General features: G+C 40.1%; 1 protein-coding gene across 6 annotated transcripts; it reads left to right on the top strand.

Moving 5' to 3' along the window:
• The first annotated feature begins 212 nt into the window (after positions 1 to 212).
• On the top strand, positions 213 to 21985 carry CTLA4 (cytotoxic T-lymphocyte associated protein 4). Of its 6 annotated transcripts, XM_058708008.1 has the most exons (8): positions 416 to 518; positions 3987 to 4048; positions 6540 to 6660; positions 15833 to 15966; positions 16813 to 16867; positions 18577 to 18924; positions 19374 to 19483; positions 20782 to 21985. In XM_058708008.1, exons 2-8 carry the CDS (start codon positions 4037 to 4039, stop codon positions 20884 to 20886), a joined length of 885 nt encoding a protein of 294 aa, XP_058563991.1. In that variant the 5' UTR covers positions 416 to 518; positions 3987 to 4036; the 3' UTR covers positions 20887 to 21985. The 6 variants fall into 6 exon arrangements, with proteins under 6 accessions (XP_058563975.1, XP_058563983.1, XP_058563991.1 ...); XM_058707992.1 differs by lacking the exon at positions 3987 to 4048 and having other exon boundaries at positions 213 to 518; XM_058708016.1 differs by lacking the exon at positions 16813 to 16867 and having other exon boundaries at positions 471 to 518; positions 3987 to 4148.
• The last annotated feature ends 834 nt before the right edge of the window (positions 21986 to 22819 follow it).

Here is a 22819-nt window from a genome sequence, read left to right as displayed (position 1 = left end):
GCATGCCTGATCTACATGCAGAGTATTCATTCTGAATATCACGTGACCAGGGGATCCACTTCACATCGAAGGAGGTGTTGGAATGTACTCAGGTCCATTGGTTGTATCACATATTGTACCCAGACGCTGTCAGCCTCATAGAATGCAGTAATGTCCTTTGAAAGCAACAGAAGTGCCAGCTTGGAAAAAACACTCTGGGAGGATGGAGTGACTTCCTTTAGTATGCAATGCATTTACTAAATCAGAGACTCCTATTTTGTGCTGTGTATCCAGTAGAAAGGGAACATGAGTCAAAGAATGAAGGGGTGGAAGAGGAAGTGAGCCCATTTACCACCACTCCCATTGACCCATTAGAAGATTTTGTGCTTTCGGTCTCTGCTACTGATGAGGAACACTTTCTTGCTAGAAGACACAGAAAGACTCCCCAAGAACTACAGATTATGGCTGCCATGAGGATGCCTCGGAGTCCTCTGTCCCAGGATCAGCAGGCAAAAAGCAGTTTCACCACACTGGTAGAGGTAATTGACAACGATCACAGGAGGAGATAAGGCTGCTTCTACACAATGGGACAGGGAGGATTACATGTGGCACACAGATGATCTACTTGGATGTTTCCTGGTACTCTTGACCTATTTTAACTATGAACAAACATGTGTAGCTACCCAGAACTGTGAAGGATATGATTTTCAAGGGGTCAGATAATCAGAAATGAAGGTTTGGGTCACATCAGGAGGTAACTCACCCAGGTCTACTGAAGTGATAGCTAAGAATGTGGGGAAGGAATTTAGAATGAAGACTGGGGGAGGGAGAGGAGGAAGACTCGTTATGGGCTTGAGGTCAATTGCAATGATGAGGGTTGTTGTTCATCCACTAACTTCCCTCTTTTGAGTTTTCCCTCAGGAAGAAAGGCTCATAGGAAAAGTGGAAGAGAAGCTGCCTGAACCTAAGTGGAAAAGTGGATCCATGTGGCACAAGGGGTGGATTATGAAAATAAACCTCACAAATCCCCTACTGTAAGGAGGGTTATGGACCAGAGACCCAAGCTGGGGCACTCTGACATCCATAGCCCTGTTTATACTGAGGCATTGCCTCCCATGGGCTGCTCCTAGCCAATAACTCTGAGTGGCAAAAATTCTAAAGCAAGCCTGTTCCAGATGGTTCACCTTGGCTCAAGGACCACTGACACTCTTGCCAAACCTCTCCTAGACTGTATAGGGGTCTAGCATGCTTCCACCCAACCTTCCCTCCCACTCTCCTTCCCTTAGGGGCCAGCTTTGCATAAATATCTGATGGTTCTTCCAGCTTTCCCCATCTCCCTCCCCATTTTCTTTCAAAGATACTTCTCCTAATAAGACCTTTGCATGCTTAATCCCATTTCAGTAAAAAAATGTCAATAGTTCTGAAGTTGAGAAACTTTGGCTTACAGAGATAATAACAGCAGGAGCTGAGTATCAATATTAGCTCAACTACTTTGTGATTCCCTGGAGATAGAGCTCCTGAGGATTGCGCCAGATGGCAGATGCTGCACCAAGAAAAATGATATTTCTGAGAAGCAGTTGGACTAAGATTAACAGTATTCTGCTTCCAAGGGGTTTGGTCAGAACTGACTTTCTCTGAGAAACCATGGTCTTAACAACCCTTGTCCACTCTGGCTTCCCTCCTTCCTTCCTCCCTTTCTTCTTTTGTTGTTTCATTCCTTAATCCCCATACCCCTTCTCTCTTCTCTTTCCTTTTCTCTCCTTCTCTCTTTTCTGGCCCCAGTGACTTTTTGTCTCTTGCCTTAATATTGTATAGTTAGTGAATGACAATGATTACTCAATAGTTCCATCATGAAAACACAATTCTCATGCAAGCAGTTTACAATGACTTTTAGTTTGAAATTTCTCATGGTTTGGTTTCGGATAAAAGGTGAATGTTCTTGGAAAGTTTGAACTTAATCAGAAAAGTTATTTTAGAATTATGATCTTAGGGTAATTGCTGGGCTTTTAGATCTGGAAATATTTTCTTACCAGTTATTGTCCACTGATTGCTAGGAGATTTGGGTTAATAAATTTATCACTTAATAATTTTTTCCTCCTCTTCAGTTCTTACGCATTTGCACATATTCAGTTTCACTTCTACGGTTAGCACTGCACCCCCAAATTAAAGCCGATTTTAGTCCAACGTCAGGTTCTAACTGGGTCAGGTTTGCTAAGAATCAAGCCCACTTTTGTCAATTCTTTTCATAAAATTGGTCTGGGTTTCAAGAACATAATGAAACCAGAATGTGGGGGAGTTTAGAATATAGTCTGGTCTCAATTCGTCTGCTCTTTGAAAACCACGGTCTGGTTTCAACCCAACTAAACTTGGATAGTTTAATTTAAAAAAAGTAGTGACTAGAAAATCCCATCAATCCATGGAGCACAATAGCACTCTTCTAAGGACACTAAACCCAGAAGAAAAGGAAGCATGGAAGTTTTCTTGTTAGGTTTGCCAATAAAGTGATAGATATTCTAAAATAATGTTTCAGAATTTATGAGTGATAGCCTCTTCAGAAAGTGATCTTAGGTATCCAATCAGCTCTATTTATGTCTCATATCTCTATATTGATCAGTTTTCTTCATCTGTGTCCCCAAATGTCTTGCCTCACCTGCAGGCCCTGTTTTTCCTAACTGAAGTTTTAAGGGTTTTAAAATTCTCAGTCCTTCACTGAATGAGGCTTGCATTAGTCACTATCCAAGACTTAGATCCAATGAAGTTCTGACCACGGGACTGTCACTTTGGAAAATGGCCACTGGGCTCCTGCCATACTCAGGTAAGCCTTAGATTTCCTCTAAGTCCCTTTGTCTGCATCTCAGAGGACTGAGTTTCTGCTTTGAGACTTCTGAGTGTCTTGCTCTGTCTTGCCCTTCCCCTGGGGCCAGAAACCCTGACCTGATCTCCATGTTTGTATCTTGGGGTCTGGGGCTCATCAGTATGTGGACAGGCTTTCTGAATAAAGAAGTATCAGGCTACTATCTGCCTGGAGTCCTACTTTTTGTGCTTTACTCGCTGTGTACAATCTCTTTTCTGTGGGCTCCAGTGCTGTTACTTAAATTGTGCCCTGCGAAGGTTTGGCATAACTCACCATCTAGTCCCCCAGGGGCCTGAAGTTCAGCTGCAGTTCTGCCGTAGTGATGGCTAATGAGAGAATCAGCCTTCCTCCCCATGTTACACTTGCTTTGTGTGGCCATGGAGTAGGGTCGTGACTCCCACTCGAATCTAAGATGTTCATCCCTGTTCTAGTGCTGCCACCATTACAGAAAATGTTCTTGGTATTTGAAGGCCTGTATATAGCACAATCCTTCCAACATCTTCAAAGGTAACACTTATTTATATGAATAATAATTTGATATTCCCTCCCACCGACAACAATTTCCTCATTATCTGAGGGATGTTGGTGGTTAAAACACCAAGATATGACCATACAGTAATAAGACACTGCGTTTTTTCCCCCTCCATAAAAATGAGAATAATTCCAAAAGTGGCATCCCAGGGATTTTCTGAACAATGACAGTATCACTGGAAAAATATAACCTTCCAAGACGACATATTTGAAGGGCTGCAGTCATTTGAATTTGCAATTTTAGATAAAGCGATTGAACCTTTTATCACTGAAAGTTTTTGTTTGGTTTTGCTTTTTAACTATAATGAGTTGTGGGAAGCCAGTCAGCCTTACATTTCCTTGGAATTCTCTTTGTGAAATAGTGGAGCATCGCCTTGAATGTAGGGCTCCAAGAAGAACTTCTCTTTCTCTTGCTTCCTTCTGCCAGGGAAGAGGCTGGCATGGTTAGGAGCCTTCAACTGGACTCCCATAGCACATCAAAAGATACTTTTAAGTAGGAATTCTGACATAGAGGAATTGGCCAGATAATTTTAAAAATGCTTAGAGTTAGTTCTTGAATTTTCTGTCTTTGTATGCTAAGTATCGTGTCTAATTTATATTACTGAATATCTGATTCTGACAGATTTTCCCCACGACACCTGAAGTCCATGTTCAACTGAGAGTGATGTTTGAATGACCTGCATGGTATGTCTTGAATGATTTCTGTCAAGTTGGAAACCAAGGACATACACTTAGAGAATGCAAAGTCTGCAGATGATATGAAGCCAGGCCTAACCATCTGCCTGTGAGGATCACTTTCTCTTTTTCACAAACAGTCAAAGGGCAAGAGATGGACCTTAAAGTTCTGATTCCCATATTCAAGATCTCAGTATATTAGGGCCTGGATAACTTAGACTACTTCCTCTTCTAAAATTTACCGCACTAATGTCTTTCTCCTATACTGGTCACATAATCCATTTATTTGCATGTCCAATTAACCATATCCAACACATTACTTATATTTGGGAAAAAGAGTGTGTTTCTGAACATATACGATGTTTTTCACCATGTTCTAGGAAAATTAACACAAGAAGTGCTTTCAGAGTATTGTGATGCCAATGCGGTCACAAAAGTAGAGAAGTTGATGCTACAATACGTTGTGCTGGTGAAATTCCTTCTTTGGTTGATATTTCAGAAACCAGAGTTCTTGTATAAACTCATCTTATATTTCAAATCTCTGCATGAATCTTCTTTCATTTTTTTTTCCCCCAAAATAGGAATGTTCAAGTTCTGATGAACGGGTATATACTTAGTGTTCTATAAACAATAAAGACTTTAATTTATATGGCTTGTAATATCTTATTTTTCTAGTCACAAATAATACATATACATTCAGAAAGATGGAAAATAGAGGTAAGAGAATAAAAATTCTATAATCACTGGTAGCATGTTGCTGTATATAATTCTGCATGTATTTTCACTTTATTTTTACAAAATGAATCATATTCTAAATACAGTTTTCTAACCTGCTTTTTCCATTTACATATCATGAAGGGAAAATATGCTTTTAATTAAAAATTATTTAGGGCTGAAAGTTAGAGTTTCTTTCTAATTGAGCCTCCTCATTTTCACAGATGAGAAAATTAAACTAGCGAGATTATATAATTAAACTGATTTCCATTTAGGTAGCATTAGAACCACATCTATAATTCAAAACTCTTAAATCCCATGTCACCATTTTATGCATTTTACTCCTTATTTGCTACAACCAACCCTGAAACAATAAATCAGAGTTAGAGAGTGTGAGAAAATCATATCTTCCCCTGATATGTTTTAGCTGGGCTAAATGTTTGCTGGAAAACACAGTGGTAAAGGTCAATTGTCTCAGAATTTATTGAAAATATCTTATAGAAAACAATTTGTAGATTTTACTAATTAGTTTTCAATCTTTAAAGCTTCAAATTGAAATCCGGGTACCAGAACAACAGGGCTTGAGGCAGTCAATCTAGGTGACATCCCAAACTGCTAGAAGTCTATAAAAAATTATTGTCTAACCAGTGTCATAGCAATGTGGCTAAATCTAAGTAAGAGTTTCCTGACTTTTAAGTTGGTGACTTAAAAAAAACAAAACAAAACATTTATGCTGCAGTAATTTGAGTTAAAGACTTTTAAAACTGGTTCTATGAGTCTTATCAATCACAATCATTTTATTTGCTAACTTTAGTACTAGAATGACATTATCTGCACATTCTTTGTATAAAAACATCTAGCAGAGCATCTTTTTAGGGGCTTTGTGATTTCAAGAGGTTTTTGGAATTTTATGAAAGTTCCACCCACAATCAAAACCAATGTTCTCTTATGGTTGATTAATTCTGTCAGATGGGTCGGAATTGATATTTCTTTGAATATATGCAAATTATCCTTCATTTAAAGTTTCTGCTTTGTCTTTTTTTTCTCTGCTCCATTTGCTTCTCATTTCTCTTATTCTTTCTTCTCATTTTCCTCTTTACTTCCATTCTCTTAAATTAAAAAATCTTGTGGATTTCCCTTCCAGTTTATTTTTTTGATATAGGAGATGTTGAAGTCCTTGAATATATTCAGATTTACAAAGGCCATTGACTTACATAGACAGTTTATGATGCTAATTAAAAGAAGGCCTGCATATCTAGACAGAGTCAGAGGATTTGCAAGTAATTTGTTTTCTCAAATACAAACAGTGGTTCCAAGTGATAAGAAAAAAAATTGCATTTGCTCGATATATTTATCATCACAAACTTGGTTCCTGAATTTGTCTTATAAATCAGGATAATAAATTCCAGTAGCAAAGATTTAATTTTGAAAAATCATAACTTCCTTTAACTTTCTTGTATCATCATGCATTAAAAATTTCTAACAACCTCATATGTTCTTCAGTACACATTGTCTATCTTATCCAAAAGGTAAAATGCAGGGGATACAGTTGACTGATGTTTCTTGACCTGCTTATGTTTTGGGAGGACAGGAAACAAATGTTTGTGGTATATTCTACTTGTCAGTATTTTTTAACCAGATAACACAAATGACCAGAACTGCAAAGTTTTCATGTAGGGTAAGAACTGTATGTGATCAGAATGAACTCAAATAATGTTGAGAAATGACAAAAACGATAAGCAATGGATTCCTCAGGATTTTAAAGTCAGTGTCATTTCTGTAACAGGATTCTCTTAGATGGGCATGGAAGCTGGGCTCTATGTATGTGCCAGACAAAGACTGCAGACCCTGGGTTTTCATTTCAGTGCATTACTCTTACTGCCTTCAGCAGGCTCTGATGTGCTCATGTAAGTGCAATTATTCAGTTTCCTGCTCATGGATGAAGCTCTGGGACAGAGATTTTCCTCTTAGAGCATAATCCATGGTATGGGGCCTGCTAAGGAAAGCTGCTAAATGCAACCAGCTGCTCTCAAATTATATTCTCCTAAAACATGCTTGAATCATATAGTTCACTGAGCCAAAATTTCCTACATGGCCTCTCTCCATCTCATTTAGTTATTCCACAACTGAGTAACCTGTTAGAAAACTGTGCCCAGGGAAAGGCAAAGCCAAATGATCCATATCTCAGATTCTTGCTGGTTATGATTCAGTGTGATGTGTGGTCAGAATTGTAGATGATGAGGAAAAACAAGAATATTTCTCCCTTGCCTCAGCCAGTTAATGATGCATTTACCAGTTCATTCTTTTTACACTTGGAGTGTAGTCAACTTGGCTATAGATTTTGTCCAGATTACATTCAGAGAAGAGCAAAACGTATGGTCAACACATATCGTAAGACCAGTGGTATGCTTTCTAAGATGGTTAATGCCAATTGAATCCATCATCATAACCGTATTGTATATGTATGTATGTGTGGTAAAGGACACATAAAATTACCATTTTAAACATTTAAAAGTATATAATTCAGTGGTATTTAATACATTCATTATGTTGTGCAACCATCACCATTATCTAATTCAAGAATGTTTTCATCACACCCAAAAGAAATCCTGTACCATCAAATAGCCACTTTCCATTCCCCCCTCCCCACAATACCTGGCAGTCAATGGTCTGCTTTCTGTCTCTAAGGACTTGCCTATTCTTGGTATTTCATATAAATGGACCATACAATATGTGGCCTTTTGTGTCTGGCTTCTTTCACACAGCATGATGTTTTCAAGGTTTATCCGTAGTCAGGCATGCATCAGTACTTCATTTATCTTTATGGCTGTATAATATTCTATTGAGTGGATGTAGCACATTTTCTTTATCCATTTGTCAGTTGATGGTCACTTGGGTTGTTTCCATCTTTTGCCTGTTGTTTTTGGTATTGCTGTAAGACCGTAATTTTTAATTTTTACTCAAAATCTGACTTGCTGATTTGTGTTTGTCGGTACCAAAAACCTATGAGGAAGTTTGTTGGGGCTGGGCTTCAAGTTGTAAACTTGCAGGAAATTAAAACCAGAAGACATGTTAGTTTAAGGGGTCTTGGGAAGATGGTGGATGATAGTGAAGGCATAGTGAGAAGAGACTTTAAGTTAAGGACTTTGGGGCCTCATTTCGGTTCTGCCACCAATAGGCTATGCATGTAATTTGGGGTAGATCACTTCACCTCCCCGGGTCTTTCTTTTGTCCTCTGTAAAATGGGAGAGCAAAACTAACGTTTCTTCTAGGATTCAATGCCTGCAATAGGCTGTGCAAATACACTGTGCTCCTTATTATCTAATACACATTTCTCCACCATCATAGCTGCTAATGCTCACACTGCAAAGGAGCAAAGACACTCCTTTTCTATGCTTAAGGTGTGAACGTAAAAGTTTCCTATGAACTGGAGGTGTGAAGGAGGTCATGGCCTGAAATCATTCAAATGCTACAATGGCAGTAGGGCTAGAAATAACACAGCTCAAAACGTGAAAACAGTGATTGCCTCTGTAACCAAGAAACTGAAATAAGTTCTTGAAGCTCAGATTATACAGGCCACAACTATCATTAGAGAAATGGATTCCATCAAATGTTTGGTACTTCCAATGTTACTCTTTAGAGAGAGCTTGTAACTCTTTGAGGTTGGGTGGTTATTCAGCATTAAAGACAATTTTCAGTCACACTCTGAGCTTGCACTAGGACAAGAAAACATTAGTGACTTGTGACATTTCTGCTTTTGTAAAATGGAAATAATCCTGGGCTATCTCAACTTGTTCCAAATGGGAATCAGGTGTACTCTGGGTTTATCATTCAGGTGGGGTGAGCTGGGGTGCATCATAGGTCAAATACAAGACTATTTACCCTTGCCTTGTTCTTTTTTCTTTTTATTTCTTCTTGATGATAAAGAAATAAGATCTACATGCACAGGGATAAACCCTAAATGTGTGATATTGGGCAAGTCAATTAACTTTCAACATCAGTTCTCTGATCCGTAAAATAAAGAGGTTACCTGTTTTGAAAATGTCTATTCCTGGCTTTTAATAAAGTCCCTCACCCAAATTATTCATGGTTGGCTATGTTGCAACAGGGGTGAAGGATTAAGACTAAAACCCAATCCAAATTTAATCTTATTTTTAGGTGTGAGAAGTTAAGGAGATTGAGGGAAAAATCAGAGATGATAATGGCTAAATCAGAAATATAATAAGAGACCATTATATATACATGGAGATAAGATATTCAAAAAGGTTTAATCATATAAAGTAAGGAGCTTAGGCAATTGGAACGTAGATTCTTCCTACAAACGACTTTGTCATTTATTCATTCAAAAATATTTGTTTTCATTTCTACGTAAGTGAAGCTCTGACAGATAGGATTAGCCTTCAACTGAAGTGGTTTCAGCATTTCATTTTGTCATTAAGATCAGCAAATAAAACTTAGCTTCCCTGACAACCCTTTTCACTTTACCCTCAGCAAGGTGACAATGTAGACTGAAAGGACAGCAGTAATCTATTCTATTTTCCCCACAAAGGGGCTGTCAGAAGGTCCACAGCTCAGAAGCATCCATTTTTACCTGACTTTATGATGTAGATTACAGCTCCCTAGGGACTGAAAATTAATCTACCACATTTATTTAAGTGAGTTCTTGCCCAGCCCATATTTTCACCCTTTAATGGTAATGAAGCTAAAATTTCTTTCCAGTCACTTTGCATATCGTTTCCTTTCTCTTAGCTCTCTTTCGAAGTGAGATGATTGATAGGTCCTTCTTTAGCAATCACTTGAGTAGATGATTTTCTTTTTCCTTTGAAGTCAATTTTGAAAGGAGTTGTACTGTGATGAGCTAATTAGCACAAAAACAGAGTATATAACCTTAATTAGGCATGATAATAGGCTCAACGTAATGGGATGTCCTGAAACTGCAGGCTATGCAAATATTAGACTTTTCATTCCTCCCATTACATCTGAAACCATCAAGCAAAGGATGTTTTGCAGTATGTACCGCAGTCAATGCCAGGTGCACATCTTTCAGCAAAAGGTTGGTTTTGGGGTAAGCTAGTTGGGGAAAGGATAATAGGAGGAGGGTTAGGGAAAAAAAAAGCTTAATAAAACTGAAAAGTCCAATTAATCTCAGAATGAGCTTTATAAATTCAGAGGAGTTTTATAATTAAGTAAAATAATGCAGTTACCCTACCCAAACTATATCTCATCTGGAATTCTGAAGACACCCACTGTAGGCATCACTTGAAATTATGCAAATCTTGAGAGATCTTTCAAATCCAGTAACCACTAAGAGTACTACAAAACCAGTCTGGGGTTTACTCAAGCTAGTAGGATACAGGAAGATAGTGAGGAAATGAAATCACAGTGAATCCCCAAGCCCTAATTTTAGCCAATTATTTTCATTTCCTCTACCACCAACCTTTTTTGTTGCTGTTGTTGGGGTGGTAAAAGTAAATAACAAAACCGACTCTCCCCTTTCTACCCTGAAATGAAAATATCCAAGGATGTAGTACCCCCAGACATTTGAGTATTCAACCACTGAATAACTGAGAGCTTACAATATCCTTAGGTTATGTCTAATGTGAGTTACAATAAGCTATTTGGTTTCCGATACTGATGGGAACACCGATAGCAGAAATTTAGTAAGTGTGTGAGTATTAGAATAGTCAGTCCCTGGCTTAAGTCTGATGTACCACTCATTCATTAGAGATGATAATGAAAGGGTTTATATAACAGCTGAAGTTTGAAACCCATAGTTTTCTCCGTATTTAACATATAAGCTAACATTTACTGAGCATGTACTATAGGCAGAGTTTTCAACATTTTATTGGCATAGTCTCACTGAATCATCACAATAACCCTATAAGATAGCTACCATAATTAGCTATATTTATCTTACAGATGAGGAAGCTCAGGATCAAAGAAGTTCAAAAACTGTACCTAAGATCACACATCATGCAGTAGAGTTAGGATTTGAACTCCAGTCATACTCTTCACCACTGTGCTAGGCTTGTTAGTATCTGTCAGTCCCCTGATTGAATCCTTACTTACTAGCCCTTTTCCCAGAGCTGGAAATGAGATGCCAGAAACATAAAATGGGTTGAGACCTAAATCGAAATGCAGAAATTCTCTATCACCTATTATGTACAAAGGAGGCCCTAGTTAGATGCTAGGGTGAATGTGTGAGTGCCATGGAAATAGAATTTGATATAGGTGAGATAGAAGAATTGCACAGAATTGACTGTAATAAATATGTTATTATTGTACATGAGATAATAGGGAAAAAGTAAGTGCTGGATGGGAATGAGACCAGAATTTAAATCCAGTTTTTGCTGCTTATCAGCTGTGGGACTAAATCAACCAGGGACTCTACAGCAAACAGGCGGTTCAAATGAGAGATTCAGCAAAAGGACTACTTTAAGAGGTATTAGGAGGGTCAGGAATAGAAGATGTTAATGCACACAGATGCTAGCAACCCTGGAAGGTGGTCCACTCCCAATACTGAAAGGACTGGGGGAAGAAATAGTGAGAATTGGCTCATAGAAGGGGCAGGCGGTACTCAACAAAAGCTGTAGCTGTGCAGAGCTACTGTTACTGCCAGAGATAAGGCCCTGAATCTGGGAGAGAGAAGAAATATCCTGATCTCTGCCCTCCTTCCTTTGGATCTTCTTCAGGTGCTTCCCATCCGCTGGTCCCTCCCAGAAGCCAATCTGCCAGGGAACCCAGTTGTCCCTGTGGGTCTGCCTCCCAGGTGGAAAATGGATGTAAGGAAGGGGGGTGAATAACAACCTTGGGCAAGTCACTTCCTTTCTCTAAATTTCAGTCTGCTTATCTGTGGTATAGTGCCTTCCATAGTAATAGTGGTTCTACAATTTTTGCGTTCAGCCTTTTATTTTGAAAAACTTCAATCTTGCAAAGAATTTTTAAGAATAGTATCATGAACACACAGATATACTCTTCACTTAGCTTCACCAGTTGTTAATATTTTGTCTCTGTTGTTTTATTCTTTTTCTCTCTGGGCTAACACAAACATACACCCGTATTTTTGTTGAGCCATTTGAGGGTTATTTACTGACATCCTGAGACTTTATCCCTGAATGCTTAAGCAAACATCATATAAAAACAGAATGTTTCCCTACAAAACCCCAGTTAAATGATCACACTCAGCAAATTTAACATTAATACAATCCTATTGTCAAATATAGTCTAAATTCAAATTTCCCCAAGTGTCTCTATAAGGTGCTATGTAGTTATTATTTTTATTTTATTTTATTTTTTTTTTAATTTTTTTTTTCAACATTTTTTATTTTTATTTTTGGGACAGAGAGAGACAGAGCATGAACGGGGGAGGGGCAGAGAGAGAGAGACACACAGAATCGGAAACAGGCTCCAGGCTCCGAGCCATCAGCCCAGAGCCTGACGCGGGGCTCGAACTCACGGACCGCGAGATCGTGACCTGGCTGAAGTCGGACGCTTAACCGACTGCGCCACCCAGGCGCCCCAGTTATTATTTTTAAATCAAGGATCACACATTGGATTTTATCATCATGTCTCCTTAGTCTCCTTTAATCTAGAACAATTTTCAAGGTTTTTTCTTCTTAAAATCTTTCACGATATTGACATTTTTGAAGAAGCAAAGGCCCATTTTGAAGGCCAGTTGTTTTGCAGAATGATCCCAATATGGATTTGCCTAATTGTTTTCTCACGATTAGATTCAATTTAACCCATTTTGGCAATACTACTACAGATGTGTCGTGTTCTTCTCAGTGCGTTATATCTGGAGTCACATGATGTCAAAATGTCTCATCATGGGTGATCTTTAGTTTGATCACTTGGTTAAAGCAGTATCTGCTAGATTTATCCATTATCTTTTCCCCTTTCTAATTATCAAATAATCTATGGGATGACACATGGGAAAAGAATATATCTTTTTCACCAACATTCTTTTTATCTAGTGTTTTTCAAAACAATCGAATTCTCTTGCTATTGCAGAAATAGTTCATGAAAGTATGATTAGGGAACCTGGTAAGCTTCTTTGAAAGTTCCTATTACAACCTTCATGTCTTCTTATATTAAACTGTTTTCACTCCTTTATCTATTCATTTAACAAATGTTTATAGAGCGTTCACCTGAAAACTTGCCTGTGAAATTTTCATCAGTGGCTTCATGGTTGCCTAAACTAATGTCTTAACTCAGATCATTCTCCTGTGCTCCAGACCATATTAGCAATCGTTTTGGAGTCTTTCCCCCTTGCATTCTGTAGATAAACTCAATGTACCCAAATGGAACTCATCATCTTCATTTCCTGATCTGCTTATGTTCCTTCCCTATTCCCGGAAATTGTACCTCTGTTTTCTCAACGAGCTTTCTTGAATATCCAGATACCATAGTTCTTTTATACATGCTATATGCATTATCTCATTTAATCCTTACAAGAGCCTTGAGTTGTAGTCACTATTTTCTGGAAGACTTTGGGCTCTGAGCCCCAGATCAACAGCTAGCAAGTCTTCATACTAGGATTCAAATCTAGTTCTCTTGGACATTAAAACCTTTAGTGCAGTGGTGAACAGCATTTCCCACTTCAGATCCTGGCTCTACCACTGACAATGGGGGATTGGATAAATTCAAGTCTTAGTGCCTTGGTTTTACCTTTTATAAATTGAGAAAACCTATGATCCCTGCCTTGTTTTGAGACTTGGATGAGATAAAATTGACAAACATTTGAACTGTCACAGTACGACAGTACCTCTTAAGCCATAAATTTGGTGTTCTCTATGCATTCACTGCCTTTGGAATAGTCCTCTTAGGAACCTGTCACCACTGCTGTCACTGCCTTACTTTACACCAGGAATTGGCAAACCACGGTCTGCAGGCCAAATCCAGCCTCCACCTGTTTTTGTAAATAATGTTCTTTTTTTTTTTTTTTAAATTAGGGTATAATTGATATTGTGAATAATGTTTTATTGGAACATAGCCATGCCCTTTCATTTATGTATTTTCTGTGGCTATTTTCACCCTATAACAGTGGAGTTGAGTAGTGGCAACAGGGACCATATGACTTGCAAAGCCTAATATATTTACTGTCAGTCTTTTTACAGAAGAAGTTTGTCAATTCCTGGTTGCCTGGGGTATAGCAATAGCCTCCTTCTTGGTTTTCCTGGTTACATCTTACTTCTTCTTGAACTTATCCTCCCCATCCTTTCTCCCGTGCAAGCAGGAATTTCCCTAAAATGTGAACTCAGCCATGCCAATTTGCTCCTTTTTGGTGCATTCACCCTCAGTGCTAAGAGCATCAGCTTCCACCTACTGTGGATTCCCATACTTGTCTTGTCCTCTGGCCATAATGAGTGCTTTATGCCCTTTCCAATCTTGGCACATATTGTTCTTTTTGTTTCAATACCCAGCCCTTGCTCTTGTCCTCAATAATAAGCTCAGGTTTTACTTTCTCTGAGAAGCCCTTTCTGACTTCCACAGGCTGAACCAACGGCTTCTGCTCCTCTATGGCTGTGCAAGATACTTCAATTCCAGCATTTCTCTATTCTGTCATGATCACGGGTGTAACTATCTCCCACTCCTTCTGCTGTGTCTCCTCTCAAGGGCAGGAACATACAATTTTCACTTTTGTATCTTCAGTGACCTATCTGGGATCTGGCCCCTAGTAAAAGCCCATTAGGTTGCTCTTGCCTGTTGGCATCTCAGCTGGGTTGGAAGGCTTATATAAGGTGGTAGGAGAGTACAGAAAAAGGCCTCAGGAGAGGCTGTCATGTTGGTTAACTCCTGGACGATGAGAAGGAGGATTAGATATTGGGAGAAAATAGGCATTGGAACCGCATAAAGTTGATGAGACCCAAAAGAGGTGTTTTGGAGAAAGGACAAACGGAAGAAGGGGTCATGTGTGGGAATGCTGGAAGACAGGCTCACAAGAGAGGCATTAGGTCCATATTCTATAGAGCCTCCTCTGTTGTGCTGAGCTATATGGACAATGGGAAACCGTGAAGGGCTGGAATAGGCAAACATCTATTCATGCTATAAATGTCTGTTTGCATGTCAATCTCCTAGAAGTCCCTTAAGTCATTAACTGTGTTTTGTCTGGTCCCCATTCAATCTAAGTGCACATACCATGTAACTGGCATAGGTTTTCAATAAATGTCTCTTTTGTTATTGAAGTATATGAAAACTCATCAGTTTTACGGTAGGTGGCCCCAATGTTTAGTATTCTCTTATAGAATGAACACTTGTACTGTTTACAGCTTTCATACATTTAGGAACTTCAGTCATATTTAACCTTAGTTCTTGGATTTTATACTTGAAAAATTCTCTTCAGAAAAAAAATGTCCATCTTCTTAAGGAAGAATCTCTTGGATTATTTTGGCTGATGTTTGCTGGAATGTCTCCAACTCTATTTTGTCTTTATGAAGGCTTTCGAGAGTACCCGAATTCTTTCCTAATTTGCAAACCAGAAGCAAAATCATTCATTTCTTGTGATTTTGGTATTTTCTCTCAACAAAATGCTCAATGGAGCTTGGAGAAATAAACTCTTATTTGTAAGCTTGCCAGAGATGGTGAATACAGAGCTTTTATTAATAATGTCTACAGACTACTGCTGTCATTGGGTCAAGGGCTCAGAACCAGCAGCTTCATAGTTTTGGAGATGTGAACGAAGTGAATTGGGTGGTAAAAGATGCCTAGATAATTGGACATAATTGGGACTTAGGGAGACTCCTGCACTCCAGGAAATTCTCCAAGTCTCCACTTATCCTCAAAGTGAGCAAGAAGCTTCAGTTTCAAATTGAGTGCATTTTCCATCCATGGATTGGCTTGTTTTGTTCAGTTTTACTTTGAGTGTTTGAGGTTATCTTTTCGACGTAACAGCTAAACCCACGACTTCCTTTCTCGTAAAACCAAAACAAAAAGGCTTTCTATTCAGGTGCCTCTTGTGTGTGCACATGTATAGTACATACCTGGGATCAAAGCCAACTATATAAAGTCCTTGATTCTGTGTGGGTTCAAACACATTTCAAAGCTTCAGGATCCTGAAAGGTTTCACTCTGCTTCCTGAAGACCTGAACACTGCTCCCATAAAGCCATGGCTTGCTTTGGATTCCGGAGGCATGGGGCTCAGCTGGATCTGGCTTCTAGGACCTGGCCCTGCACTGCTCTGTTTTCTCTTCTCTTTATCCCCGTCTTCTCCAAAGGTGAGTGAAGCTTTTGGAGCATGAAGGTGGAGGAGGTGTTTCTCCCACCTGGGTTTCATTTCTTTCAGCAGTCAAGGGCAGTGATTTATAACAAAGCCAGAAGCTAAAGGTAAAACTCCAAACTCCTGGCTTGGATAACTCTGTATTCCAAGACAGCAAAGGGGACAGCTGGCAGCAGCAAATGAGCAGAGATACAGCTCATAGCAGAGTCCCAGGCACTGACTAGGAGCTTAATAGATACATCTGAGTTGGTTTGGGAGACAAGCAATTTCATACACTTCTATATGATTGGAAGAAATTACTGTAAAGTTAAGTGAGTTAAGAGGAAAGATCTCCACAGGCCTTAATATATTTGAGCTTGGAATCAGGGTGAGCTCAAGATTTTCCTTTTTCAAAAACATTGATTTAAGCAAAACATATCAAGTTTCTTTCCTACCCAATTTGAGATTTTAAGATCCTCGAATTCACTTCTATAAATGAATCGGCTTATTTAAAATTTAAGCCTTCTTTACTCAATTCAAAGTCTTAAGGTCTTCAGTCAATTCTATAAACTAGTTAGCTAATTATTTAAAAAATGAAAGCAGTTTGAAACCATAACACACACACACACACACACACACACACACACACACACACAAAGAGAAAGAAAGAAAGAAAAGGAAGAAGAAAGAACACCATCAGTCTGTTTAGCCTAAGATACTTAATTGCCACCTGACCTATCTGTGGATTTCAGATGCAGATTCCCCAGTTTTCAGATGAAATAAAGCTCTTTACAGGTTGATTCCAGGTTTGCTACATATAAAATGATGAGCATTCTCACTGAATTTCAACCTTCTCTCTCTCTAGACCATATCAGTTAAGAAACCATGTGGTTTGTACGATATATCTTGGATGCTCAAAGGTATTCCATAATTAAATTATTACCAATAATATTATAAGATATATTTATATACATTTTCTTATTCTACATGTTTTGAACATGTAAAGATTAAATACTCTTAGAAGTAATTACCTTTACTTTGTAGAAAATTTATCTCTACCTGTTACTGAGATTCTCCCACTGAAAAATCGAGTGTGACCAGATTTACTGGTGATAATTGGAAATTGGCCTGGGGGTTGGGGGGAGGGCAGGAAACTTGGTCTTTAGGCTTAGCATCAATACAACAAAGATTATTGGGTGCTCATATGGGCAGATTATAATGGCCGCTCCTAGGAGTTATAAGCCAAGGGCGGAAGCTGCAAATTAGTGCGCAAAAAACCTTTAATACAGGATAGAACTTGATTAAATACTGTGACGGATTTATAACAGTGCAAAAGATGCTCAGAGGATGCTCAGGGGATGCTCTGATAGACTGAGATGAGGGTTGGGAGAGAAGACTGTTATCTAGCCAGCCAGGGCTGCTGGATTAATTCTGGCAAGGGCTGCTACCATGTTGTTCTCTCTTGTGAGGACAGACGTTGTCCAGTTCAGGTACTTGGGAGAAAGGACTAGTGATAGAGCGATTTCTATAGAGTCATTTATACATAGGGAGAGGTGTCCTGGAAACTCAGACTGGAGTGATAGGTTGGGATTAGATCATAGAGGACACAAATGCCACTTATTTCATTTGTTTTTGCAGTCAATGGTATGCAAGGCATCAAAGTGTTTGAGCAGAATTAATTAGTGGCATGGTTCATCCAAGTGTTGAGTGTCACTTGTATGATCGACTGGAGAGGGGCTGAGTTAGTTGCAGGAAGGTAGTTTGACAGGAAGCTAAAGTTTTTTTTAGATGATGCAAGCCTTTTTGAATGGAGAGCTGGCTTCCTTTATCCTGTAGAAGCCAGAGGGAGAAAGAACAAAGGAGCACGAGAGTGTTCAAGTGGAGGAGAGAGTGGCGGAAGAGGTGGTGGTGGCGGCAGGGGAAGCCCACAGAAGTTAATAGCAGGGTTGCCTCAACCTAGAGAGGAAACGACCCGGTGCCCTCTGCTCTGTGGCTTCCTTCATCTAGCAGCGTCCCTCCTTCTGATAATAATGCTAGGAAAGGTGACGTCCGGTGCAGTGACCTGGGGCTCAGCCTCTCTGGCCAGGTAAATATAGGCAGAGGTTTGTGACGTATGCATTGAGAGGTAAGGTGAAATTCTGTACCTCAACCTCCAAAATTTCCCCTGCTGCCCATTAAAGTTCCTGTAGTTCTGTGATAACCATAGAATATCAGAGGTGGAAGGCACTCTGTTCTCATCTGACCTAATCCTCTCTTAGTACATGTGAAGGAAAATGAAGGCTACAGGGGAGGCATGACTCACCCCAAATCAAGTATATTTCATGGTAGGGCCTGGCCTTCAGTTGGTCACATCAATGTTCTTCCTGCTACAACCAACTGCCTTCAAGAAACTCTGTTCTGTAAGGAAACACCTTCATGGAGATGGGCTGGAAGTCAGCTGAGTGATGGAGGGGATGGGTGGGGAGAGAAGGGAAGGGATGAAGAGTATTGGCTGAAGGGAGGGAAGGACTGGAAGGTGAAGCTGGAGAGTGTCCATCAAAGATCCACTTCCCTCAGCCAGAGATTTTGCCTGAGCCTGGTCGCGGGTGAGCGGGAGTTCACTGAGTTCCCTCTAATTTTCCCTTGTTAGGGATGCATGTGGCCCAGCCTGCAGTGGTGCTGGCCAGCAGCCGAGGTGTCGCCAGCTTCGTGTGTGAATATGGGTCTTCAGGCAATGCCGCCGAAGTCCGAGTGACTGTGCTGAGGCAGACTGGCAGCCAGATGACTGAAGTCTGTGCTGCGACATACACAGTGGAGAATGAGTTGGCCTTCCTAGATGATTCCACCTGCACTGGCATCTCCAGCGGAAACAAAGTGAACCTCACCATCCAAGGGTTGAGGGCCATGGACACGGGACTCTACATCTGCAAGGTGGAGCTCATGTACCCACCACCCTACTATGCAGGCATGGGCAATGGAACCCAGATTTATGTCATCGGTGAGCAAAACCTTATCACTAAGCTTACACCTTTTGCATTGCTGTCTTCTTTGCATGAAAACAGTTTTGTTCCTCAACTTCAGGTGGTTCATTTTTAGGATTATGGAAATTCTCTTTAAGAGTTCTTTGGCATACTGCATGGGAGTCTGGTTAATGGGTGGTGACCCAAACAGCGTTCTGACTAAAACTAAAATGGGTTGGGGATAGTGTTTTTTTCTACTGGAGGTTGGGGCACTTACTCTGGAGTGATAAGCATTGTAAAATTTGACTTTGGGCCTTTGATAGGACATTCCTGTAGAAGTGGCCCCCAGCAGTCAGACTTACTTAGGGGTGGACACCAAGGTCTGGAAGCTCTTTTTTTTCACTAATGGGTGGGGGGTGGGGTGGGGAGTAGGGCCCTTAAGTTTAAAGAGAGTCTCAAGGAAGCTGTGCTTTGTCTTCTGTTGCAGATCCTGAACCTTGCCCAGATTCTGACTTCCTCCTCTGGATTCTCGCAGCAGTCAGTTCAGGATTGTTTTTTTATAGCTTCCTTATCACAGCTGTTTCTTTGAGCAAAATGGTGAGTGCAATGCTGACAACACAACACTTCTGGTGGGGATGCCTCCAGTGATAGCAACTGACCGAATGATGCTGTTGAGTTCAGTTTTCTGGAGATGAAGCAATAAATGCAGAACAGTGGTAAAGGAAGGGCAGTGGTAAAGAACACGCTAGAACCCTTGGCATTGGCCTTTGAGGTTTCAGGATGACTAACATTTCAGATGAGTGTGTTTGACATTGAATGTTTGTGTGCTTCTGAACAGGGTTTCAGTTTGAGTAACCATTTGAACAACACGGGGCAGCTGTTTTGCACTTTATCTTCAAGACAATTGTACTTCATAACCCTGAAATGTAAGATTAAGTTGGACAAAATGCTGCTATAGAAGACCACTGGATGGATTTTAGTCTCCCCCTTCATGTCACTCCACTTCACCTGGAAGCCATCTCTTGGTGCCACCCTGCTTGTGCCTTCCTTGTCCAAGCTGTAGCTGTCCACCCAATACCTGTCCAGGGCTCCCTGTTATCCAGTCTGCTCAAATGGAGAGTCTTGCTCTCCCCTCTAGACCAGTGAATGAGAATACAAGGTTTTATTTATTGCAGTGTTGGTGGAAGAGATGGAAATATGGATTCAGGCCTCCTATCGGGATTTCTTTTTGGTGGTTCCTTTCATCTACCTCTGTCTATGGCTTGCTTTTGTCAACACAAACCTCTTCCCTGCTTCTCTTTCTCTCCCTGGCTTCCTGTCTTCCCCTCCCTCTCCTTCTCTCCCTCCCCTTACCCCTCACTGGACTCCAAGATCCTCTACTCAACCTGTTCAATTGCTGTAGATTCTTCTTACCTCATTTTCTAGAAACTGCCACATGGACACAGAATCTCAATTTACGGAGGTGATAAAAAATGGGCACTAATGTGGGCAAAAAGTTATAAAGAGTATATGAGGAGTGGATAGGAGAAATACAGCTCTTGAACAGAGTAACTGAAGTTTATTATCTTATCAAGCTCCTCCCCTCACAGATAAGATGTGGTCGATCACCATAGGCATTTTGGGTGTCCTTTTTAAAGCTTTCTCAAAGTCTCTTACTCCTCTCTTGCAGTCAGGGAAAATGATTGCCATTTTACGTCAATAGCACAGAGTTATTTACCTAAAGTGAGTTGTAATAGCTGAATCAAGAAAATCTTCTGGGGCTTAGAATTCTGTATGTGGTGAACATTCATTTTTCAACAGGGTAGGGACCCAGTATTTGATGAGTCCTATTATGTCTAGAAATGGCTTCTGTATTTCTCAATAATAATTACTGTTTCCTTTTTTGCATTTGGCAGCTAAAGAAAAGAAGCCCTCTTACTACAGGGGTCTATGTGAAAATGCCCCCAACAGAGCCAGAATGTGAAAAGCAATTTCAGCCTTATTTTATTCCCATCAATTGACACACCGTTATGAAGAAGGAAGAACATTGTCCAATTTCTAAGAGCTGAGGCAATTCTAACTTTTTGCTATCCAGCTATGTTGCTTATTTGTGTATTTTGGGGGGGGATTCATCTCTCTTTAATATAAAGCTGGATGCAAAATCCAGATGAAGTGTACTACAATTTGAAGCAAAGGTGCAGGAAAACAGAGCCAGGATGTTTCTGTCACATCAGATCCAATTTTAGTAAAAGCATCACTCGGGAGCAATATAGGGATGCAGTCTTATGTTGTAGGTGAAGGATATGGGTTAGGGGGTGGTGCTATCCAAAGAATACAAAGGAAGAGAGTTAGGGAGAGGATGATATTGTACACACTTTGTATTTACACATGAGAAGTTTATAGCTGAAGTGATGTTTTCAAGTTAAAGTTTTGTGCTGTTATTTTTCTTAAATGTGGAATTACATGAAGACTTTAAAAATACTCACGTGGCTATATTTTAGCCAGTGATTCCAAAGGTTGTATTGTACCAATATGTATTTTTTTTTTATTTGATAGTATTGTGCATGGGGGCCACATGTGCTTTTGTGTATTTGCTGATGGTTTTAATATAAACACTATATGGCAGTGTCTTCCCACCATGGGTTCAGGGGAAGTTTTATGGAGGGGCTCAGGACACTAATACACCAGGTAGAATACAAAGTCACTTGGTAACTGGCTTGGAAACTGGATGAGGTCATAACTGATTCTTATAGACACGTTGAGCTGAATTGGTGTTGACATGTGCTTTGGGCTTTTATGTTAGCTCCTTTCAAAGGTTTGCAAGGGAGTCCAGACTGGTGTATCTGATGTAACTCAATAGAACACCAACCTCAAGAAAATGGCTCACTCCAGGGGTCTTGTAGGTATGAACTTCAAGGAAGCTCTAGTTTCACAAGGGCCCCAATTCCTAACACACGGTTCATGCCATGGACAGAAAAAAGCAGCAGGTGGCAGAACGGGGTGATGAAAGTTTCTAAAAACTAACACTGTTGGTGTTTTTTAACTCATTATTTTCCATGAAAATGCAACAACATGTATAATATTTTTAATTAAATAAAAATCTGTGGTGGTCATTTTCCAGAGTTGTCTTTATCTTCCTTATATTTGAATATTGTGTTTCAGGGTTTTTTTTATGTTTTTATTTTTGAGAGAGAGAGAGAGAGCGCGCGCGCGCAAGCATGAGCATGGGAGGAGCAGAGAGAGAGGGAGATATAGAATCTGAAGCAGGCTCCAGGCTCTGAGCCGTCATCACAGAGCTCGACGTGGGGCTGGAACTCACGAACTGTGAGATCATGACCAGAGCCGAAGTCAGACGCCCAACAAACTGAGCCACCCAGATGCCCTGTTTGAGTTTGTTTTTAATTGATCCATTCAGCTGTCAGTGAAGTCTCCATTATTAGGAATATTTGGAACAAATTGATAAAAAGGCAAATAATGCTTCATGAGTAGCTGTCCATCAGCCATTATCTGCAAGCCATTTTTGGAAGGAACTCCTCCTCTGTCCTTTTGGTTTCTTTACAACTATTTGAGATACAAAGGGGTTAGTGCAGATACAGCAGCGTTTATAAGTCACACAGCATTCTCTTTAGCATAAGTTCTCCATCTCCCCTTTCTTGCCTACGCACGACTTCCTCAGCATGGTTCCTACGGTTGCCATGGCAACTCCTCTGTTGTCTATTGTGTTCCTTGCAGCCATTTTGATCTGCTTCCAAAGTAAATGGAGCTTTTTCTTGTGGCTCCCAAATGGACTATTTCACACATGTGGGGAAAACATACCTGTGGTCCTGTGTTTTGCTATCAGCTGGCAGACAGGGGCCTGACCCACTGAGCACTCTGTGATTCTTGGTTAACCAATGTGTGGCCTCAGTCTGCTTGGTTTCCTCTCAAGGTTTCTTATTCTTGACCTCTATATCC

The sequence above is a fragment of the Neofelis nebulosa genome, chromosome 2 (genome assembly GCF_028018385.1).
Source record: "Neofelis nebulosa isolate mNeoNeb1 chromosome 2, mNeoNeb1.pri, whole genome shotgun sequence".
In the NCBI taxonomy this organism is placed as follows: Eukaryota; Metazoa; Chordata; class Mammalia; order Carnivora; family Felidae; genus Neofelis; species Neofelis nebulosa.
Note: the sequence above shows the minus strand (reverse complement) of the source record. Positions and strands in the feature narration are given on the sequence as shown.

Bases quoted from the DNA above. Each gene is read 5' to 3' on its own strand.
- CTLA4 (XM_058707992.1), top strand. From the start codon at position 228: ATGCATTTACTAAATCAGAGACTCCTATTTTGTGCTGTGTATCCAGTA. The intron at 15,967-16,812 runs GTGAGTGAAGCT...CTCTCTCTCTAG, and splicing joins TATCCCCGTCTTCTCCAAAG to ACCATATCAGTTAAGAAACC. The intron at 16,868-18,576 runs GTATTCCATAAT...TTCCCTTGTTAG, and splicing joins TATATCTTGGATGCTCAAAG to GGATGCATGTGGCCCAGCCT.